Source organism: Nomascus leucogenys, chromosome 20 (assembly GCF_006542625.1).
Source record: "Nomascus leucogenys isolate Asia chromosome 20, Asia_NLE_v1, whole genome shotgun sequence".
In the NCBI taxonomy this organism is placed as follows: domain Eukaryota; kingdom Metazoa; phylum Chordata; class Mammalia; order Primates; family Hylobatidae; genus Nomascus; species Nomascus leucogenys.
The window spans coordinates 79,822,822-79,841,017 of NC_044400.1; the positions used below are offsets into that span (position 1 = coordinate 79,822,822).

The 18,196-nt window shown below is 60.2% G+C and overlaps 1 protein-coding gene across 1 annotated transcript; it reads right to left on the reverse strand.

Annotated features, from left to right (window-relative positions):
- Nucleotides 1–1,791: 1,791 nt before the first annotated feature.
- Nucleotides 1,792–6,603, reverse strand: HMX1 (H6 family homeobox 1). The gene is made up of 2 exons (XM_030801073.1): nucleotides 5,953–6,603; nucleotides 1,792–3,092 (listed from the first exon to the last, which is right to left on the reverse strand). Exons 1-2 carry the CDS (start codon nucleotides 6,344–6,346, stop codon nucleotides 2,440–2,442), a joined length of 1,047 nt encoding a protein of 348 aa, XP_030656933.1. The 5' UTR covers nucleotides 6,347–6,603; the 3' UTR covers nucleotides 1,792–2,439.
- Nucleotides 6,604–18,196: the final 11,593 nt, after the last annotated feature.

Here is an 18,196-nt window from a genome sequence, read left to right on the forward strand (position 1 = left end):
GGCCAGATGCAGTCAAATAAAACAGTTGCATCACAGCGATAACCCCTTTAGCCTGAGCTTCAATGACCCCCTTCTAATAGGGCTGAGGAGGCAGGCGTCCTCGTGGTGCGAGTGCCCAAGACCTTGCCAGTCCTGAGCAGCATTGCCGTTGGGAAGGCCAAGGCAGTGCCACGGGCACACAGTGCCTGGACCTCAAAAGGAGAGGCTACTGCTGCTGCTTCTGCTTGCTGGGCCTATGTGGGGCTCGGAGGCTCCACGGTGTCGCCGGCTGTGCCCTGGCCCCTTTCCTGGACACACAGAGATGTGTCCAGTGACTGGGTGAGGCCAGCACAAAAGCGACAAAAGCCCAGAGGGCGAGGGTCCCAGAAGCCTGAGTCAGAGGCGGGAGGCCTACAGGGCCCAGTGGGGAGAGGGGCGGGGGCGGGGGGGAGGTTGGGACTTTGCCTGAGTGGCCACGAGGAGCCTCCTGGGACACCCCTTGCCCCTCATGGCCGCCAACCGGGAGCTTTCATTTAGTTTTATTGAGGCCTAACCTGAGTCCCTCCCAGATGAAACCCAGTGAGAACGGACTTCCTGGTTTAGCCAGGAAAGCAGTTGGGGCGCAGCCCCAAAGCAGCGAGGGAGCCCAGACACAAGCCTGGGAAGGGCTGGAGGGGGCCCAGGCAGCAACAAGCCTGCAGGGTGGGGACTGGGTTGGGGGGGGCCTGCTGCGAGGCCAAGGATGGCCACCCCCTCTAAGAATCTCTCAAAGTGCCCACGCCGTCATGACGCAGGGCCTGGAACCCAGAGGTGTGGACCTGCGGGCCCAGAGGCTGAAGGAGGCCTCCGGGCTTGCCGGAACCCTGGCCTCACAGTAAGGAACCAACTGATGGGCTGGGGCGGGGGCTGGGGCTTGGAGGACATGATTCTGGGTCAGGAGCTGGATGGTAGAGACACACGGATGCACTGACCCCCAGGCCCACCGCACCGTCTCCTTGGCCGTCTGGCGCTACCTTGACTGCCCCAGGCCCAGCGTATGGCCCGGCTGCTGCCCATCTCACCCCGGGAGTGTCTACACCCAAGTGAAGTAGGAGAGGGAGACGGGTTTTCTTAGGCGCTCAATTCTGCCATGGAAGTGAACTTTTCAAACCCGAACAATGTATTTCTCCTAGGCTCAAACACACACCAAATAGTGTCCCTCCCCCACCCAAAAGCAGCCAGCTTGGGGCTGACAGAGGTGGGGTAGCCCCAGTGGCCCAGAACAGGGGAACGAGCTCTCCTTCAGAGCCCATCATCACCGGCTGTGAACAGCTTTGCCCACCCCCGGAGTCCTCCAGCTGACCAGAGACCAGAGACTGCAGGCCGGGAGGAAAGCCCAAGGCAAGAGCAACGTGGCCTGACCTTGAGTGCCATGGCTTTGTTTTGGCCCAAAGAAAAATTCCATACCGGATAGGAAACAGCTGTGCACACGGGGCGCCACACAGCCGAGCCCCTGTGACAAATGCCAGCGGCCATCGGTGGGCCTCTGCCTTCACCTGCTCCTGCCTTTTGGTTTCAGTCAAGGCTCTAGAACTTTGGACACACCATCGTCACTTCCTCCTCCCTACTCCCGGCTCCCGGCCCTTCCCTATAGTGTGTCATAGAAGAGGCGCACAGAGCTCACCACCTCCGACTAGGGTCTGCCCTGCCCACCTGCACCTGGCCCAGCCCTGGGCTCCAGGTGTCCCCAGTCAGTACTGAAAGGTGCTCCCAGGAGGGACGACACCCACCGCAGCTTGAGTTGTCCCTGCCCTCGTGATCACAAAGCAGTGAAACTGTCCAGAAAATGTCCCTTTTTATTCCATACGCAAATAAGTAGATTCATTTAAAAAAACAACAACCCGGAGGCTGCGACGTCTGCAGAGAGCCCCGCCTGCCTGCTCCTGGAACGGACGACGGCACTCGCAGGTCCAGGGTCCTTTCTCCACCAGCACCCGCGGGAGGGGTAGCACAGCCCTCCGGGCCGGCCTGCTGTCTGGGTCCCAGGAAAGGGACCTTTACTGTTGGGGGCAGTCTGTGGGGGCAGTCACCGCTCAGCCTTGGACAGCCGGTTCGTAGTTCTCCTTTGTTGAACTGGGCTTGGCCTGAGGGCAGCTGCCCCGGGTGGCCGCGGCCGACCGCTCCTCGCTGAGGCCGGGGGTGGCCGTGGCGCCGTGGGCTGCGCAGCCCAGAGTCTCTGCATGGCCCCCCTGTTCGAGTGGGGATCCAGCCTGGCAACTGGGTGGGGCGTCCCATTACATTCTAGAGGCGCTCCCCGCAGAAGCTGAGGCCTGCCCGGCCGCGGCCTGCGCTCCCGAGGTGCCTAGAGGCCGCAGGAGCGGCCATCCCTTCCCTAACGCCCCCTGAGCCCTGCGCCTGCCGCTGGATCGCGCGTCCACACAGGTCCACAGGGTCGCGGGGAGAGGGCCCGGCGGGCGGGGCTCACACCAGGCCAGGCATCTGCGCCCGCAGAAAGGGCACGGAGGCGGCGGCCGGGAAGGCGGCCAGCGGGTAGGCGAGGGCCCCGGAGAAGCCCAGCAGCGGTGGGGGCGGCGCGGGCGCGGCGGGCGCCAGCGGGAAGGGCAGGGTGGCCGGGGGCCCGGCGGCGGCCGCGGCCGGGGGGCTTTCGTGGTAGAGCACGGGCACGCGGACCAGGCGCTGCGCTCCCGGCGGGGACAGGCTGGCCGCCTCCAGCTCGGCCGCCAGCTGCCGCTTCCACTTGTTGCGGCGGTTCTGGAACCAGATCTTAACCTGCGTCTCGGTGAGCTGCAGGGAGGCGGCAAGGCCGGCGCGCTCGGCGCTGCTCAGGTAGCGCTTCAGGTCGAAGGTGGATTCCAGCTGGAAGACCTGGCTGCGAGAGAAGACTGTGCGCGTCTTCTTCTTTCGGCCGCCGCCCACGCCAACGCCGCCGCGTGTCTCCCCAGCCGCCGCAGGGACCTCGGCCAGCTCCGACGCCTCCTCCGTGCCGGCCGCCGGGCCACGCGCCGCCAGCTCCGCTGCCTCCCGCTGCACCGCTCCCTGCCCGGGGCCTCGAGGCCAGGCGCCCTCAGCACGGCCCATCTCCTCGCCCGTCTCCGGTGAGTCCCGGTCGCTGGCTGCAGGGGAGAGAGTGCACCACCGTTGGTTCTAGGGCACTGATTACCAGACTCAATCACTGAGGGCAGCCGTCCCCACCTTGAGGTCGCTCACAGCCACAAGCAGGGAGACCATCCAGCACAGGGCTGGGCACCCAGCAGCTCTGGGGATGCACACATTGTCAGAACCATGGGAGGCGGCCCAGAGACCGCGGAGCAGCTCCAAACCGACACCCCGCAACACACACACAAACACAAACGCACACCCATGTCAGAGGACAACAAAGGGATGCAGAGCAAAGAAAAGAAACAAAAATACTACACGCGCAAAGCAGGCTGACCCCAGTGAGCACTCCCCACTCCCAGCTGCACCACGGGGGGGCCCGGGAAAACACACAAACCTCCCGCAGAAGCCCCGGGACGAGAGGAAAGATGTCCTTCCGAGAAATGTACACACCGAAAAACAAGCACAGGACACCCCCTGCCACCTGGCACCCAGCCCCACGCCAAGCTCCCCAGATGGAGGAATGAAGAGTTCGCAGGCCTCTTCCCGCACCCTCTGCCCGCTTGCCCAGAAACGTTCCATAGTAGGAGGACAAACCAATGCAAAGGATCCCCAAAAGAGAACTCCCATCAGGTGAGGGAGTCACCCCCACACCGCATACTCCTGTAGCCCTGACCCAGTGCCCACAAGGCAAGTCCACACCAGCCACAATCATGCTCAAAGGGAACACGGGCACATGCCACGCCAAGCAACATGCGGCAGCTGAGCCCTGCCCCAAACACCTTCAAGACTGGAGGTTCAGCCTCATGGGTTTGGGGGTACAGAAGCTCACAGGGGGTGTCTGAGTTCCTGTTCCAAGTACCAAGCTCCCCTACTCATCTCCCAGAAACAAGAAGAGGCCCACAGGCTGGCAAGGGATAATGTCAGGTTAAAGAGGCCAGCCAGGACCCAGAAGCACTTGCCCAGATTGAAGAGGGCAGCCACCTCCCACTGCAGGGCTCCGGAGGCTAACTCGGACCCGCTGCTTTTCTGCCTTGGTCTGGAGCCTCCCGTGCAAAGGGCAGGCCCTGGTTGACAGGTTAGAGGTGGAGGCAGAGTTTGGCCTGGCCCTGGGCCCCTGGAAGGCTGTGCACTCGGCCGGGTGTGTGCCTGCAGTGTATTTGCAGCATTTGCACGCTCATGCAAGGGGTGCGCACACTGGTGGGCTTCTGTGCATGATTCCAGCTCTGTGCCTCATGCCCAAGGAGTGTGCACATCCCACTCACGCCCGTGGCCAATCCCCATGGCATGTGCCCTCACAGCGCCCACAGAGGAGTCAGGCAGCAGGTTGTGGTGCATGCTACTAGATCTGGGGAGTCCCTGCCTCTCCCCAATACCCCAAACTCACAGAGGCCCATGTGCTGCCACAAGGCACTAGGCTGACTTGCCAGCTCTGGTGAGGAAGCGGGACCCTAACCCGCATGGCACGAAATAAGGGGGAGCCACCTCTGCAGCGGTGCAGGGGTGCCACCTGGGCTGCAGGAGGGGATGCACCCCAGGGATGAGCGGAGAACAAATTTCACCTCTTTCCATAATCTCCCCCAGAAGGGCACTAGAAAGAGTTGCTCAATTTCTGGGAAACCACGGAGGCCCTGCTCAAGTCTACGTGAAGGGGGTGGGGGCCTAGACTTCCTACGTGTGGGTGCTGAGATGTGGGGTCTTTTGCAAGGGGTCACTCCACGACATGGAAAGGGTTATCTAACAAGTGAGTGGGCGTCATAGGCCACTTACTCCCCAGCACACACTGATATTCATACAGAGGACAGCATGGATCCCAGAGCAGGAGCCTGCAGAGGGACCACATCCTCAGCTGGCCTCAAGGTCCAAAGGCTGTGTTGGGGGTGGGGGCTGGCTAAGCCAGGGCGTGGGGGGTTGGACTGGCTTTCCTGGCCTTCCTCCCAGGGATCTTCCTAAAGGGCAGGTCCAAAAGGGAGGCAGCGACCCTGGAAACCTGGGGAGGGGAAGCAGAACTAAGGGGTCAGATACCCAAGCAAGGGGGCAGAGGGGTTCTGGAGTTGAGAACCCCCAGCCCCAGTCTCAAGCCCTCAGCAGGGAACAAAGGCAAGGAGGGGGAGGGGCAGAAAAAGAAGAGAGAGGGGTTGGACTGGGGGCCTCAGAACAGGCTCCCTTCTTGCCAGGCTCCCTTCTTGCCCCTCAAGGACCAAGAGGGAGGCCCAGGCCCCTGCCCCAGGCTGTCTGCAGCAGGCACAGAGGAAACAGGACTCTGGGGGGGGCACAGCTGCTGTGTTAGAAGGCTCCCCTCCCCGGCCCCACCCCCACAACACTGCACCCTCTGCTCAATGCCCCCTTTTATTTTTCCACGTCTGACGCTACTTTGTCTCCTTTTCCCTCCATCTCTTCCTCCTCTTTTCTCTCTCGGATCACTCTTGGGGTTCTTTTTCCTGCATCTTCCCTTCCCCCCACCTCATTCTCTCTCCCGCAGCACATTCCTTTTTTCCTCCATCCTCCCATTTTCTTTCTCAGCCTCTTTCGCCTTCTCCTGTATCTTTCCCTGTCCTCTTTCACTCTCCTTTCTCTTTTCTTTGGCCTCCTGTTGTCCCCTGTCCCCAGCCTCCCTGGGACTTGAGGAGCCCGGCAATGGGTGAAGCTATGGCCTGCAAAACCACCTCGTTAGCGGAGCTCCTGCCCCAGAGGGTGGGCCTCCAAACCAGCCCAACCAGGGGCTCCGTGGGGGCCCCACACGGCCCAAACGCCGTTCCACAGAAGGGAGAGGATGGCCCAGAACGGGCGGCGACGACCCCGAAGTCTCCCAGCAAATGCGCAGGGAGGAAGTCGGGCCCCACCGCCTGGCCCACCCCTCCCCGCGCCCTCACTCACTGTCAGGACTGAGGCCGCCTCCGTAGCCACCGTGCGCCCGTGGGTACCAGCGCGCTGCCCCTCCGCAGCCCAGAGCGAAGGGCGGCCCGGGACCGGGGGGCGGCCGAGGACCGAGGCCCAGCGCGCCCGGCCCGAGCAGCGCCCGGGCCCGCGCCTCCCCGCCAGGCCCGGTGACCGCGAGCAACTGTCGCCGCCGCCGTAGCCGTCGCCGCCGCGCCTGCTCGGCGTCCTCGTCCTCGGGGTCGTCGTCGTCGTCCTCCTCGTCCTCCCGGCTGCCGTCGCCCTGGGTCGCGCGCCCTGCGCCCTTGGCCTCGGCAGCCAGCAGGTTCTCGATGAGGAAGGAGGAGGCGCGGGCCGGCGTGGCGCGCCCGGGCTCCGTCAGCTCGTCAGGCATCGCGGCCGCGGGCTTCTCGGGCTCGGCCGGGCTCCTCGGTCCCCGCTGGGGATGGTGGCGCGCGGCTCCCGGGCGCACGCGCGGGCCGGCCCTGGAGCTGCTACCCGGAGCGCTGGCGTCGGGCCCCGCGGGGCAGGCGGCGGCCTCCGCGCCGGGCTGGGCTGGGCCGGGAGCGAGTGCGCGCCGACAGCCGATCGGGCAGCCGCCTGGCTCGCCTTTCAGGTCGCCGTCCTGGTCGCCGCCGGGGCGGCCTCACTGGGGGCGGGGAGGGGGAGGGGCCAGCAGGGGCGGGGGGGTCGCGGGCTGGGCCGGGAGGGCGGCCCGCTGAGCCCCGAGGACGCTGCGCCGGCCCCGAGCGCGGCCGCTGCTGGGAGACGCTGCCCAAACCTGAGCGCGCGGGCAGCGGCGCAGCCGAGGGCGGGCGGCCCCGGGCGCAGGCGGGGGGTCGCGCCGGGTCCGATCCCGCGTGATCCGTTCCCCCGTCCCGCGCCACCCGCTCCGAGGGGGCGGGGCCTGGGCTGAGCGGCCACCCATTGGCTGTGGGGCCCCGATGAGGAACGGGCTGGCCAATCACCGTCCGGCCAGAGCTGTAATTACCCCGCCGCGAGGAGGGTGTCGGACCGAGCGTGAGTAACTGTGTGTGCGCGCGCGTGGTGTGTGCACGAGTGTGCGTTTGAATGGCTGTGTGTGTGTGTGTGTGTGTGTATGTGTGTGTGTGGAGGGCGGCGTGGAGACCCCGGGGCTCCCAAGAAACTGCAAGAGGCTGGGCCACATTTTTTTATTAAAGACCTTGTGTGTAATTTAAAAATGGGAACACTGCCAAAACAGGACTGCGAAATGTGGCATATCTTAATATTTGCACTTAAGGAAAGATGCTTTCAATGCCAACTGCAGTTCGGTAGCACTCTCCAGTTCCCGTGCTCAGTACCAGTATGTAAGGAAGTGCAACCACAGGGCTCCGCTGGCAGCCTGCTCGATGTTACGCAGGTCCTCACCGGGCCAGCACCCCCACCGCCCGCTCCAGGGGAAGCCAGGGCCTTAGAAGGGGTTGGGAGCTTCTGGCCCAGCCTCTGCCCTGGGCGGAGGTTTTGGGGGCAGGCCCCAACCCTCGTTGTGCCTCCGTTTCTTCGCTCTAAAGGGGTGGGGAGTTCCTCCCATTTCTGCAGCGGGAAGTTCGGGAACAGAACTCACCCTGGAGCTGTCTCCGTTCCGGGGTCAACTTCAGACTTACCTACATTAGGTCGCTGCGCGGACGCGCGGGTTAAGCCGGCTTCACCGGATGCGGGTTATTTCGGAGAGATACATCCATCCTCCCAGGGCCAGCCCCGGGCCCCTGTCCACCCGAGTACCGCCCGCGTTCCCGGAGGTGACCGCAGGCCTGGGGCTTCCGCTTTGTTTAATTCTTCCAAATAAGCACGGTGGAGGGAGCATCGCCCCCATTTTTCAGCGGAGAAAACTGACGGGAGAAGAGAGAAGAGACTCCCCCAGAGGGTAGGTGGCTCCAGCAAGCCTGGAATTCCTTCGTTCCCGGCCCGTCCCGCACTGATGCCCCGGAGTCCGGCTGGTTGGCAGGGCGGTGGGGCTCCAGGAGCGGCCCAGGCCTAGCCAGCTGGGCCCTCCCGGCCTGGGTTCGCAGAGACAAGATGGTGCGCCTCTTGGGAGCGTGTCCTGGGTGCGCTTTCTGGCGGCTGCCAGGAAGGACCTCTAGTGCTCAGTGGCTGCCGCGATCTCGAGTGGAAGGACACTTCCAGGGAGTCTAGGACAAGATGCTCAGCCCGTCTCCTTTTCCCCGGCATCCTAGCCCAAGAGGGGCAAAAATAATCAATGACAGGGACTCCCCGCGTTGTTTAGCCTGGAGGCAGCCACACAGGTGGGGGCTCTTCCCTCCATTTTGTTGATGAGGCCACTAAGCCAAAGTGGAGAGAGTTGGGATTTTAGGGAGGAGCTGAGGTCTCCCAAGCCCTGCTCCCTGGGATGTCCAGGGTCAGAGAGACTCCAAGGAGCAGAGGTACCCCAGCCAGAGGGGGCTGGGCCAAGGAAATTGGGACAGAGCGCCCGATTCGATTAGTTTGGAGCGCTAGCCTCGGGGCAGACACGGTCCACACTAGGGCCCTTTTGACAGATAAGGAAACTGAGGCCAGAGCGGGGCCAGATAAAAAGACAATGGCTGTGGGGAGGAGCCGTCCAGTTCACGCAGGCTCCCCTGGGTCTGTCTGTGAGAGGCGCCTGGACACTCCTGCCCCGTCCAGCCACGCGCCTGCCCAGGTTGGTGGCATTTCCGTTTCTCTCCCTCAGGCCTGGTGGTCTTTCTCTGAGTCTGAGTTCTAATTCCCTCCGCTCTAGGGCTGTGTGGCCCTGGAGGAGGCGCCTCGCGTCTCTGATCCTATAACTGCGGACGATACGCGTCCCTGACGGTGCCAGGTTGTTGGGAGTAGAGGCTGGGCACCTCCAGGCGGGTGGTGGCCCTGAGCGCATAGCGCTCGCGGGTGTCTTCCCACTGCCTCTGGGGGGCGCGCATGAGAGCGGCGCTTCCACCCGGTGCCGCGCGGGGCCTGGGCTGGGAGCGAAGAGGGGCGGTGGATCCGAAGCGAGGACGGTGCACCCTTCTCCTCTGGGCGCCCGCTGTCTGGGGGTTGCGGAGAGAGCGGGCGCCGGGCAGAGGCTGGCGCGTCCACACTCTGAGTCTCCCACGCCGGGTCCCAGAGACTTTCCAGCGACAACTGCAGCGGCGAAGCCTGGTCGGCGAGGCGTGGGTGTGGGCAATTGGGCAGATCGTTGACGCTAAGGCGCAGGGTCGGACGGGGACGCGCGAACTGACCGGACTGGTGCTCGCCCAGGCCACTGCCTCTGTGCTCGGTGCTGGTGACGGAGCCAGCCAGGAGCGAAGTCCTGCGTCCAGGTGAGTGGCGAGGCCCAGTTTGGAGACAGGCCCAGTTTGGAGACAGAATTGCCGGCAGAGGCGCAAGCGGGAATCGCTACCTTCGCGGCTTGGCGCATTTCGATGCGCCGCAGGTCAGAGCGGCTCGCAGTTCACAGCCGAAGAACAGTCTCGGGCAGGGCAGGGGGAGGTCGGGATGCGCGCTCCTCGCGCTTGGAGGCTGACCCCGCAAAGTCGTCACCTTCAGTCGGGGTTTCTGGCCCTCCCAAGACCACCGTTCAAGATATCTGGTCACTGTTGGACACGTCCGAATTCTGGGACCGAAGGACTCCCCTATCCAGAAAAAGCAAAACGTCTCAAAGTGAATGAGTTGTCACCTTCCTGTCTCCCCATCCCTGTGAGGGCACCCACACCCACACACATCCCCAACCCACAGCCATCCTTCCACGCAGGTAGTGCGCCACCAAGCCCACCACCTCCCTGTCCACTTTAGTCCCCAGGCCTCCCTCCCCTCCTGCGCCTGCCGCACATCTTCTCCCTTGTATCCTGACCCACCTTGGAACTTCCAGCAAACGCCCTCCAGGGAACCCAGTGCCCTTCTCAACTGGACAGGGAGCTGCCTGACAGAGCCTAAGCCCTCCTCACCGTTGTCCCCAGTGCCTCGCTGGAGGCTAGCAGCCAGATGAGTGAGTGGGAATAATCCACAGAGTGTAGATCTGGGGAGGCAAACCACAGCGGCTGGCTCATGTTTGGTTTCCTGTTAATCAACTGTTTTCTTGTGGAAGTTTTAAAGAATGTCCATTTTAAGTTTTCTCCTATTTTCTTGCTTGTTTCATCCCTCATCCCAGTCTTACCCGTCCTGACCTCACCTGTGTCGTCCCACATACCTGCTCTTGTGTCTTAATTTATAGAAACAATGTCACATTTCACACCTCCACTACTTGTCATTTTGAAAGTATATGTTTGAGGTCAGTGGCACGCCGGCCAATGCGGCAGTGCTCATTTCCTCTTTATGCTCTCCGCACAGCCCAACACTCACATGTGCCACGATTCCGTTTCTATCACGTGTTTCCTCAAACCTTTCTGGTGTGGAACAGGCATGGATTGGATGCTCACTCTGGGTCAGGGATGGCTTCTCTCCAATTCCTGAAATCTGGGTCTCCTCTGGAAGACTCAAAGCCGGGGGCCGGGGTGGTGGACTCTTCTCAAAGCCCATTTGATCATTTATCCAAAAGCTGATGCTGGCTATGCGCTCACGGACGCTTGCTTGGGGCCTCCCTATGTGACCTGGGCCTCCTCACAGCATGGGTTCCTAGGACAAGTGGAGGAGGCCAGAGACCGAGGGAGAGAGAAAGAGAGAGAGAGAGAAGAGAAGAGAACCCTCTGCTATACTTATTCATTGGAGCAGTCACAGCTCCCATCAAGGTTCAAGGGAAGGGACACGGACCCAGCTCTCAGTAGGAAGAATGTGGAAGTCACATTGTCAGATTGAACAATGAGAAAGACCATTGCGGTCATTCATTCAGCCCAGGTGCCACAGGGCAGCTTATTCCCCTGTTGGGAGATCTATCTGTAGGCTGCTTCCGACTCTCCGCTTTTGCAAATAACATTGGAATGAACAGACCGGTGCATCTTCCTATAACAGCCTGAGTTTTTCCGGGGATGAATGCCCGAGAATGGAAATCCTGGGGCGATGGATCTATCCAGACTCACCTTCGTGAAGCACTTCAGAATCATCCTCCACAAGAGCTGTATCTATTTCTGCTTCCTCACATCTTCGCCAGTACTCGGTCTCATCTGATTTTTATACATGTGACGCCGTGACGGGTATGAAGGGAAACCTGGCATTTGGGGTGATAGGTCTCTGCTTGCTGAGAGGGTGCAGAGCTGAGCATGTTAGGAAGCTAGAGGGTTGGGTTTATATGAGACAGCTGCTGGGAAGGAGGGAAAATGATGAATTGGGGTCTGGTTATGAAGCAATGGGGAGCCACTGAAGGTTGTTGAGCTGGGTGGGGGCAGAGTTAAAGCTGGGCCCTAGGAAGAGTCATCTGAATGCCATACATATGCAGCGTGGACAAGAGATGAGGAGGTGCAGCTGGAGGTTCTCAACATGGTCCAGGGATGAGCAATAACGCCCCCTGAAGGCAGGGGCAAGCGGAGGCCCATCTCCACTGTCTGTGGGGCCAGACCCAGTGTCGGTGGGTGTGGAGGGAGGGGGCCCCAGGCAACCATTGGCTGTTGAAGCTGGCTGTGTCTTATTTTCTCCCTTTAGCCCCTCACGCTCAGGCCTGGGGAGCAATACAGTCTCGAGACATTCTCGTTGTCTTAGTCTGATCCCCACGTCGCAGCCAGCAGGAAATATCCTTGCAGGTGTGGAGATGCGGATCGGAACTAGGGCGCCTCACTCCAGCTCAGCCGCCGGCCCACTAAGGTGTGAGCAAGTCACTGCCCTTGAGGGACCTTGGTGTACCCCGCTGTCGAGGGCAACAGCAGGAACGCCCACACCTGGGCTGGGATGTGGGGAGTGCAGATCACCGCATACCCAAGCCTTCCGTATACACTGAAAGAGATCAAATGCTTTGAAAAAGATCAAAATGTTCAAAACCTACTGTGGCTGCCTTCTGGGGGTCTAGCCATTCCTTCCTTGTGAAAGTCTCTCTTTAGAAACTGGAAAGAGAAGGAGAATTTTCATAAAGCACCACGCCCAAAGGCTGGTAGTGGACCAGAGGGGAGAGAGGAGAGGAGTGAGGAGAGGAGAGGAGAGAGGAGAGGAGTGGGGAGAGGAGAGGAGAGGAGAGGAGAGGGGAGAGGAGAGGGAGAAGAAAGGGGGAGAAGGAGGTGAAAAGAGAGGGAAGGACTGGGCCTGAGGAGGAGGAAATGGGAGGAGGAAGGAAGAGGGGATGGAAGGGAAGAAGGAATGGGAGGAGAAACGGAGGGGGAAGGAGAGAGGAGGAAGAAGGAGAAAAGGAGGTAGGAAGAAGGGGAGGAAGATGGAGGGAGAGAGGGAAGGGAAGGGGAAGTGTGCAGGAGGGATGGGGAGAAGGGGAGGGGAGGCATGGAGAGGAGGAGGGGAGGGATGGAAGGAGGCGGAGGGGAAAGACGTTGACCTCGGCATTCCTGGTTGCACAGGTCTTGCAGCGACGGGGTTCAGCCCTCTCCCTGCCTGGGCTCACTCATTGTCCTGGGGAGCTGCGGCAGTCATGGGCGCCATTCTCCCAGGGAAGGCCCATCCGGGATGCGGCCTCATGTGCACGTCCCCCAAGCCTGGCTCCCTGCAGGCTGGAGACTCCCCTGGAGCCAAGCTGAGAAGCCGCCTCCACCACTGGAGTCCCTGGGAAGGGTCCCCTCCACCTGCCGATAGCCAGCCTGGGAGGCAGACGCGCCAACGTCTGGCCCCTCAGCAGGGACAGCAGCTCCAACAAAGCCACCCCTGGGAGGGGACGCTGTGCCCATGGGGCTGCTCCTCCCCCAACCCCGGGGCCTGGCCCCAGCACCTGCCCTGCGCCAGGGCCACCGAGCTGGGCTGCCTTGCCCTCTATTCAATGCAGGATTTCCCTCTTAACTTTCTTTCCATTTTGAAAACTTTCAAACACAGGCAACAATGAAAAGAACTGGGCAGAGAACACCGCCTGCCCCCCTCACCCAGGACCCCATTGTCCCCCCACCCCCGCCTATTTCATAGTGTGTGGTAGGCCCCAGCACACCTGCAGGTAGACTGGCTTTGGAGAACCTCTCTTCTCAGAGCCCCATACAAAGGCAGAAGTTCGTGAGTTTGGGTCCCAGCTCTGCCATGGGAGCAGCAGGAAGACAGCGCTATGCACCGTCCTGAGCACCGCTTCTTCCTCTGGAAATCAACATAACGAGGCCCCTTGGGAGTGGCTGTGGTGGCTGGGGGGAGACAGTGACAGTGCACACCCAACTCGGGACCTCTGTCCCCAGGAAACCGCCTGGAGGATGAATGCTCTGGTTATGACTTTCAGAAGTGTGATGCCAAAATCAGGCACTGGAGGTGGACCGGCCTTGCACTCAGCCACAGCCCGCTGGAAGCCAGCCTCTCCCTCCGTGAAGATACGTGAAGCTGTGGTCACTTTAAGGCTCTGGGTGTGGGAATATCTGGTTTTAATATCGAAAGCACCTCCAGGTGGGTAGGTTTTGGTTTCCACAATGGAGCACAAATGTGCTCCGAGTTCTCCCAAATCATGGGGGACCTGCAGCCGTCTCAGGCTGCCCGTGACCTTGATTAGAAGTGACTTGGGGCTGGAGGAACAAGGCTGGAACACAGGGCTGGGGCAGCCACGGTGGAGAGAGCCTTTTCCCAAGGAGCCAGAGGGAAGTTTCTGGAAACCACAGCCGGCCAGCACAGGAACACCACCAGTCTAGACGCTCGGCCCTGTTGGTCTTGGAATGGACGCCATGACCCAACGGGACTTCCTTGCAGCGGGGGAGCACATGCTCGGGATGCTGGGGAAATGTTTGGCACAGGCATCCCTGGTTAGGTCTGGAGGAAAATTCCAGGCTTAGCAATCCTTTCCGTAGGAGGGTCTTGGGAGGGCTGCAGGAGGTGGGCAGGGAACAAGCCCCCCACCCCCACATCAGAGGCGGGCAGAAGTCAGAAGCTTCAACAGGTTTGGCAGCCACTTTCCACCTGAGCCTGGCTGTAGACCCCGTGCTGGGCTCCTCGTGGATGCTCACAAAACCCCACGAGGACTTGTGGGGCCTGATGATGTCCCCCATTCACCCCCCTCCCCCGCCCCAGCTTATTCCCTGCAGCAGGATTTGTAATTTCAAACAATGGAAACACCCTTCACGCGGATCAGCAGCTGTGATGCACACACGCGTTCATCGTCACACTGGTGTGTTATGCAGCTGGGAGAAAGAATGGAGTCCACTTGTTATGGGGCCGCCCCGAGGACCCATTGAGGTAATCAGACAAGTAGAGGACAGGAAGTGAGTCAAGGGTGGGGGGCTAACATCCATTGGCACCGACATCAACATAAGAACCATGTGCCGACATATGCATTGACGGTTGATGATGTGTGTATCTATCATGGGTTGAATTGTGTCCTAAAATTCACATGTTGAAGTCCTAACCCCCAGAACCTCAGAAGGTGACCTTATTTGGAAATAGGGTGGTTGCGGATGTAATTAGTTCAGATGAGGTCATGCTGGAGATGGGTGGGCTCTGATCCAATATGACTGGTGTCCTTATAACAAGAGAAAATATGGACACAGGCATGCATCCAGGGAGATGCCGTGGGAAGATGGAGGCGGAGGTGGGGACGGTGCTGCCATAGCCAGGGACCCACCAGAGGCTGCAGAGAGGCCTGGGCCTCATCTTTCCCTAGAGCCTCAGAGAGATCCTGGCTCTGCCCACAGCTTGATTTTGGCTTCTAGAACCATGAGAGAACACAGTCCCGTGGCTCTAAGGCACCCGGCATTCCTCGGCTCCTGCAACCCCCGGACATGGTTATCTGTGGGCAGGGATGAGAGAACCACCCTAGAGCAGAACCGGATGCTGGAAACAGAGGTGGGATGACCTCTGCCTCTCTGCACTGTTCAGAACTTCATGGTTTGAGTTTTGTACCAAGTGCAAGTATTAATTTTTTTTTTTTTTTTTTTTTTTTTTGAGACGGAGTCTCGCTATCTCGGCTCACTGCAAGCTCCGCCTCCCGGATTCACGCCATTCTCCTGCCTCAGCCTCTCCGAGTAGCTGGGACTACAGGCGCCCGCCACCACGCCCGGCTAATTTTTTGTATTTTTAGTAGAGACAGGGTTTCACCGTGGTCTCGATCTCCTGACCTCGTGATCCGCCTGCCTCGGCCTCCCAAAGTGCTGGGATTACAAGCGTGAGCCACCGCGCCCGGCCGCAAGTATTAATTTTTTAAAACGTCTGCTGCTCTTCTTGGAAAACAAAATGGAATGGAAACACTAAAAAGTCACCAAAGAGATAACTTGGAGGTGGTCAGGGGTGTCTGGCCTTCAGTAGAAGCTGACAGAAGCTTGGGGTACGAGGAGGCTGCCCAGCTGTGGAAGGAGAGTAGAGGATGTGGATGAGGCGTGGGGGTCCTGAAAGACTGGGAGGGCCCTCCAGGTTCACATGTGCAGGTGCGTGGGGGCGGAGCAGGGCAGCAGTTTCACATACCATGGACCCACCGATGTGAAACTGAGGGAGAGTCAGGGCATGGCCATGGAGGCCCCGGGGTCGTCCCCTTACCCACTGGAGGAGGCAGGAAGGGTGGGCTCTGCGCCCCGGCCCGCCAGACCCACCAAGTCTGCTCTGCCACTCTGAGCCTCCACTTGGCCTCTCTGAGCCTCAATTTCTTCATCTGTTAAAGGAATGAACATGTACCCACACCAGCAAAATACACACTTCATGCAGCACCTCGACTCGGGCACCCCCCGTGGCCCCACAAGCCGAGGTGGGGCACAGGTCGCTGGCGCAGCCCACCTGAAGCCAACGAGTGTGAACCTGGCCCATGCCTCACGGTGCCCAGGCTGCCACTTTGGGCTGTCAGTGTCTCTGCCTTCACCTCAACCTTCTTTTTCCACAACAAAAAATGGCTTTTTATAGTATATAAATACAGGCTCAACACAGAGAACTGGACAGATCCCCCACGATGCGGAGATAACAGGCCGTCTGTAAACGCACCGCTCTGAGACCCCCGTCAGCATTCTGGGATGGTCTCTCCCGGTGTCTCTTTAGGCAGACAAAGGCCTAAACACACACACACACACCACACTCACCGACAGCCACAGACCCATCCCTCCACACCCCCAGTCACGTAAACACACACCATCCACACCTGCACCCACACAGCCCCACCCACACACACACCCACGCCCCCGTCCACACATAAACACACCCACACACACCTACCCACATCCACACAGGCCCATGCACACATACACAATCTACAAACCTATACACACAGACCCACACCTCTGCCTTAACACACACATATGAAAACACATGCCTGTCCACACCCACACAACCCCTTATGCACACCTCTCCCCATAAAGTCCTCACACAGTTCCCCATCTACACTGACACACACCCCTGTATACACACCTCACCCCATAAACCCCTCATACATCCCCCTACACACATGCACACACACACACACACACACACCCCCCACAGGTCCATATAGACGCCCACACAGCCCTACCCCCTTGACATGCCCCCACAGCCACACATCCTGCCATGCCACCCAGACGGACACCAGGTCCCGCTCCCGCCCATGGGGTCACAGGCTCTGTGTGGCCCATCAGGAACCCACCCACTCCCATCCCAACCCCCTCCAAATCCCGCATCGCCAGCCCGATGTCTACACATCGCTCTTCCTCTCGATGCTCAGCAAATCCTGCAGAGCCGCAGAGCAACGCAAGCACGTGTGGCTGCAATGTACAAGCAGTAGGGTTTCGGACTCACTGTTTTCTGTGTTCTATCCATGACACGTGTTCTTCTGCCTGTTTCTTTCCCACCCAGTGGGCCCTGGAAACCCGTCTCTGTCTTCTGATTCAGCCTCCACTCCCCATTTAGTGGCTGCACTCATTTCCGTGGTGGTGGTGGGGGGACATTTCTGCATCCCCCCATTCACGGGATTCACTCTGTCTCCAGTGCTGGTGACGGCAGATAGCCCTGCAGCCACGTGGGCCTGCGAAGAAAACTGCCGCTGCCTCCTTAGGTGCTGGAGCGGCTGTTTCTATGGGAGAGAAACCTGGGTGTACTACTGATGGGCCTAATGGGCTGGGTGTGTGCAGTCACTGATGTTACTCCAATTTTCCAGATTGCTTTTCCAAAAGACTGACCCCCCAGGGCCTTCCACCAGCACGGTAGAGGACGCCTTTCCCCGCTCCTCTGCCTATAGGTAGCACAGCTCCTTCTTGAGGCTTTGCCAGACTGAGGAGTGTAAGTAGTGGCTACTCTCTGGGGTGTAAATTGGTCTTTACTCAAAGTCAGGGGACTGGTGAGTTGCAGTGAATATATCACTGGCACCCACCCTTCTGGAGCCCGGTGTCAGTGGGTGGGCAACTCAGGATGGGAAGGGAAGCCTGCATCTGCAGCCTGTGCGGCAGGGAAGGCGGGGAGGTGGGAGGGCGGGGAGGGCCGGGAGGGCGCTGCTGAGAGTCAAACTGGACTCCTCCTCCCGCCTACCCCCTCCTCCCTACCCCCCAGGCTCCTCTAAGCACCGCACCATCTGCCGCACCCCCTGCTGGCTGCTGAGATTGTGGTCAGACAGAGGACAGAGATGACATCTGTCTGCACCTCAGCTCAGGGCTCTGCGCACAGTAGGTGCTGGCGTTGGAGTGGGCAGAGGCAGCCGACCCCCTCTCATGCCAGTGGCCTGTGGAGACTGTTACCTCCTCACTGCCGAGAGCTGGTCGTCCCAAACCACTGAGCTTTCCAGCCGGTCCCAGAACGGGTGAAATATTTGCCGACCCACCCATCTATCATCATCTACAGGAATCTTTGCTCCTCCAGAGCTGCTGGAACGCAGAGGCTTGGCCTGGGGAAGGCTGGAAATGGAATCCTCTTCATCCTGTGGCACCCTCCCGCTGAACCATTTCTCACTACAGGGCCTTGCAGAGCGCATCTGTTTTGGCGTCTGCAGGACAAGTTTGATAACTGAAGTGGGAGAAGGATTTTGAAGGAGACAAGGCAAGAATCAAACTTTCTCTCCCTGCCCCACTCAAACTCTCTTATGGCTGTGTGTAGACAGGGTGGAGGAGAAGCACCCTCCCCACCAACATTCCTGATGGAGGGTCCCTCAGACCTCAGGCAGAGAGTGGAGGCCCCCAGACCTCAGACAGAGAGTGGAGGCCCCCAGACCTCAGACAGAGAGTGGAGACCCCCAGACCTCAGACAGAGAGTGGAGGCCCCCAGACCTCAGACAGAGAGTGGAGAGGGTCCCTCAGACCTCAGGCAGAGAGTGGAGGCCCCCAGACCTCAGGCAGCAAGTCCTGCTGGG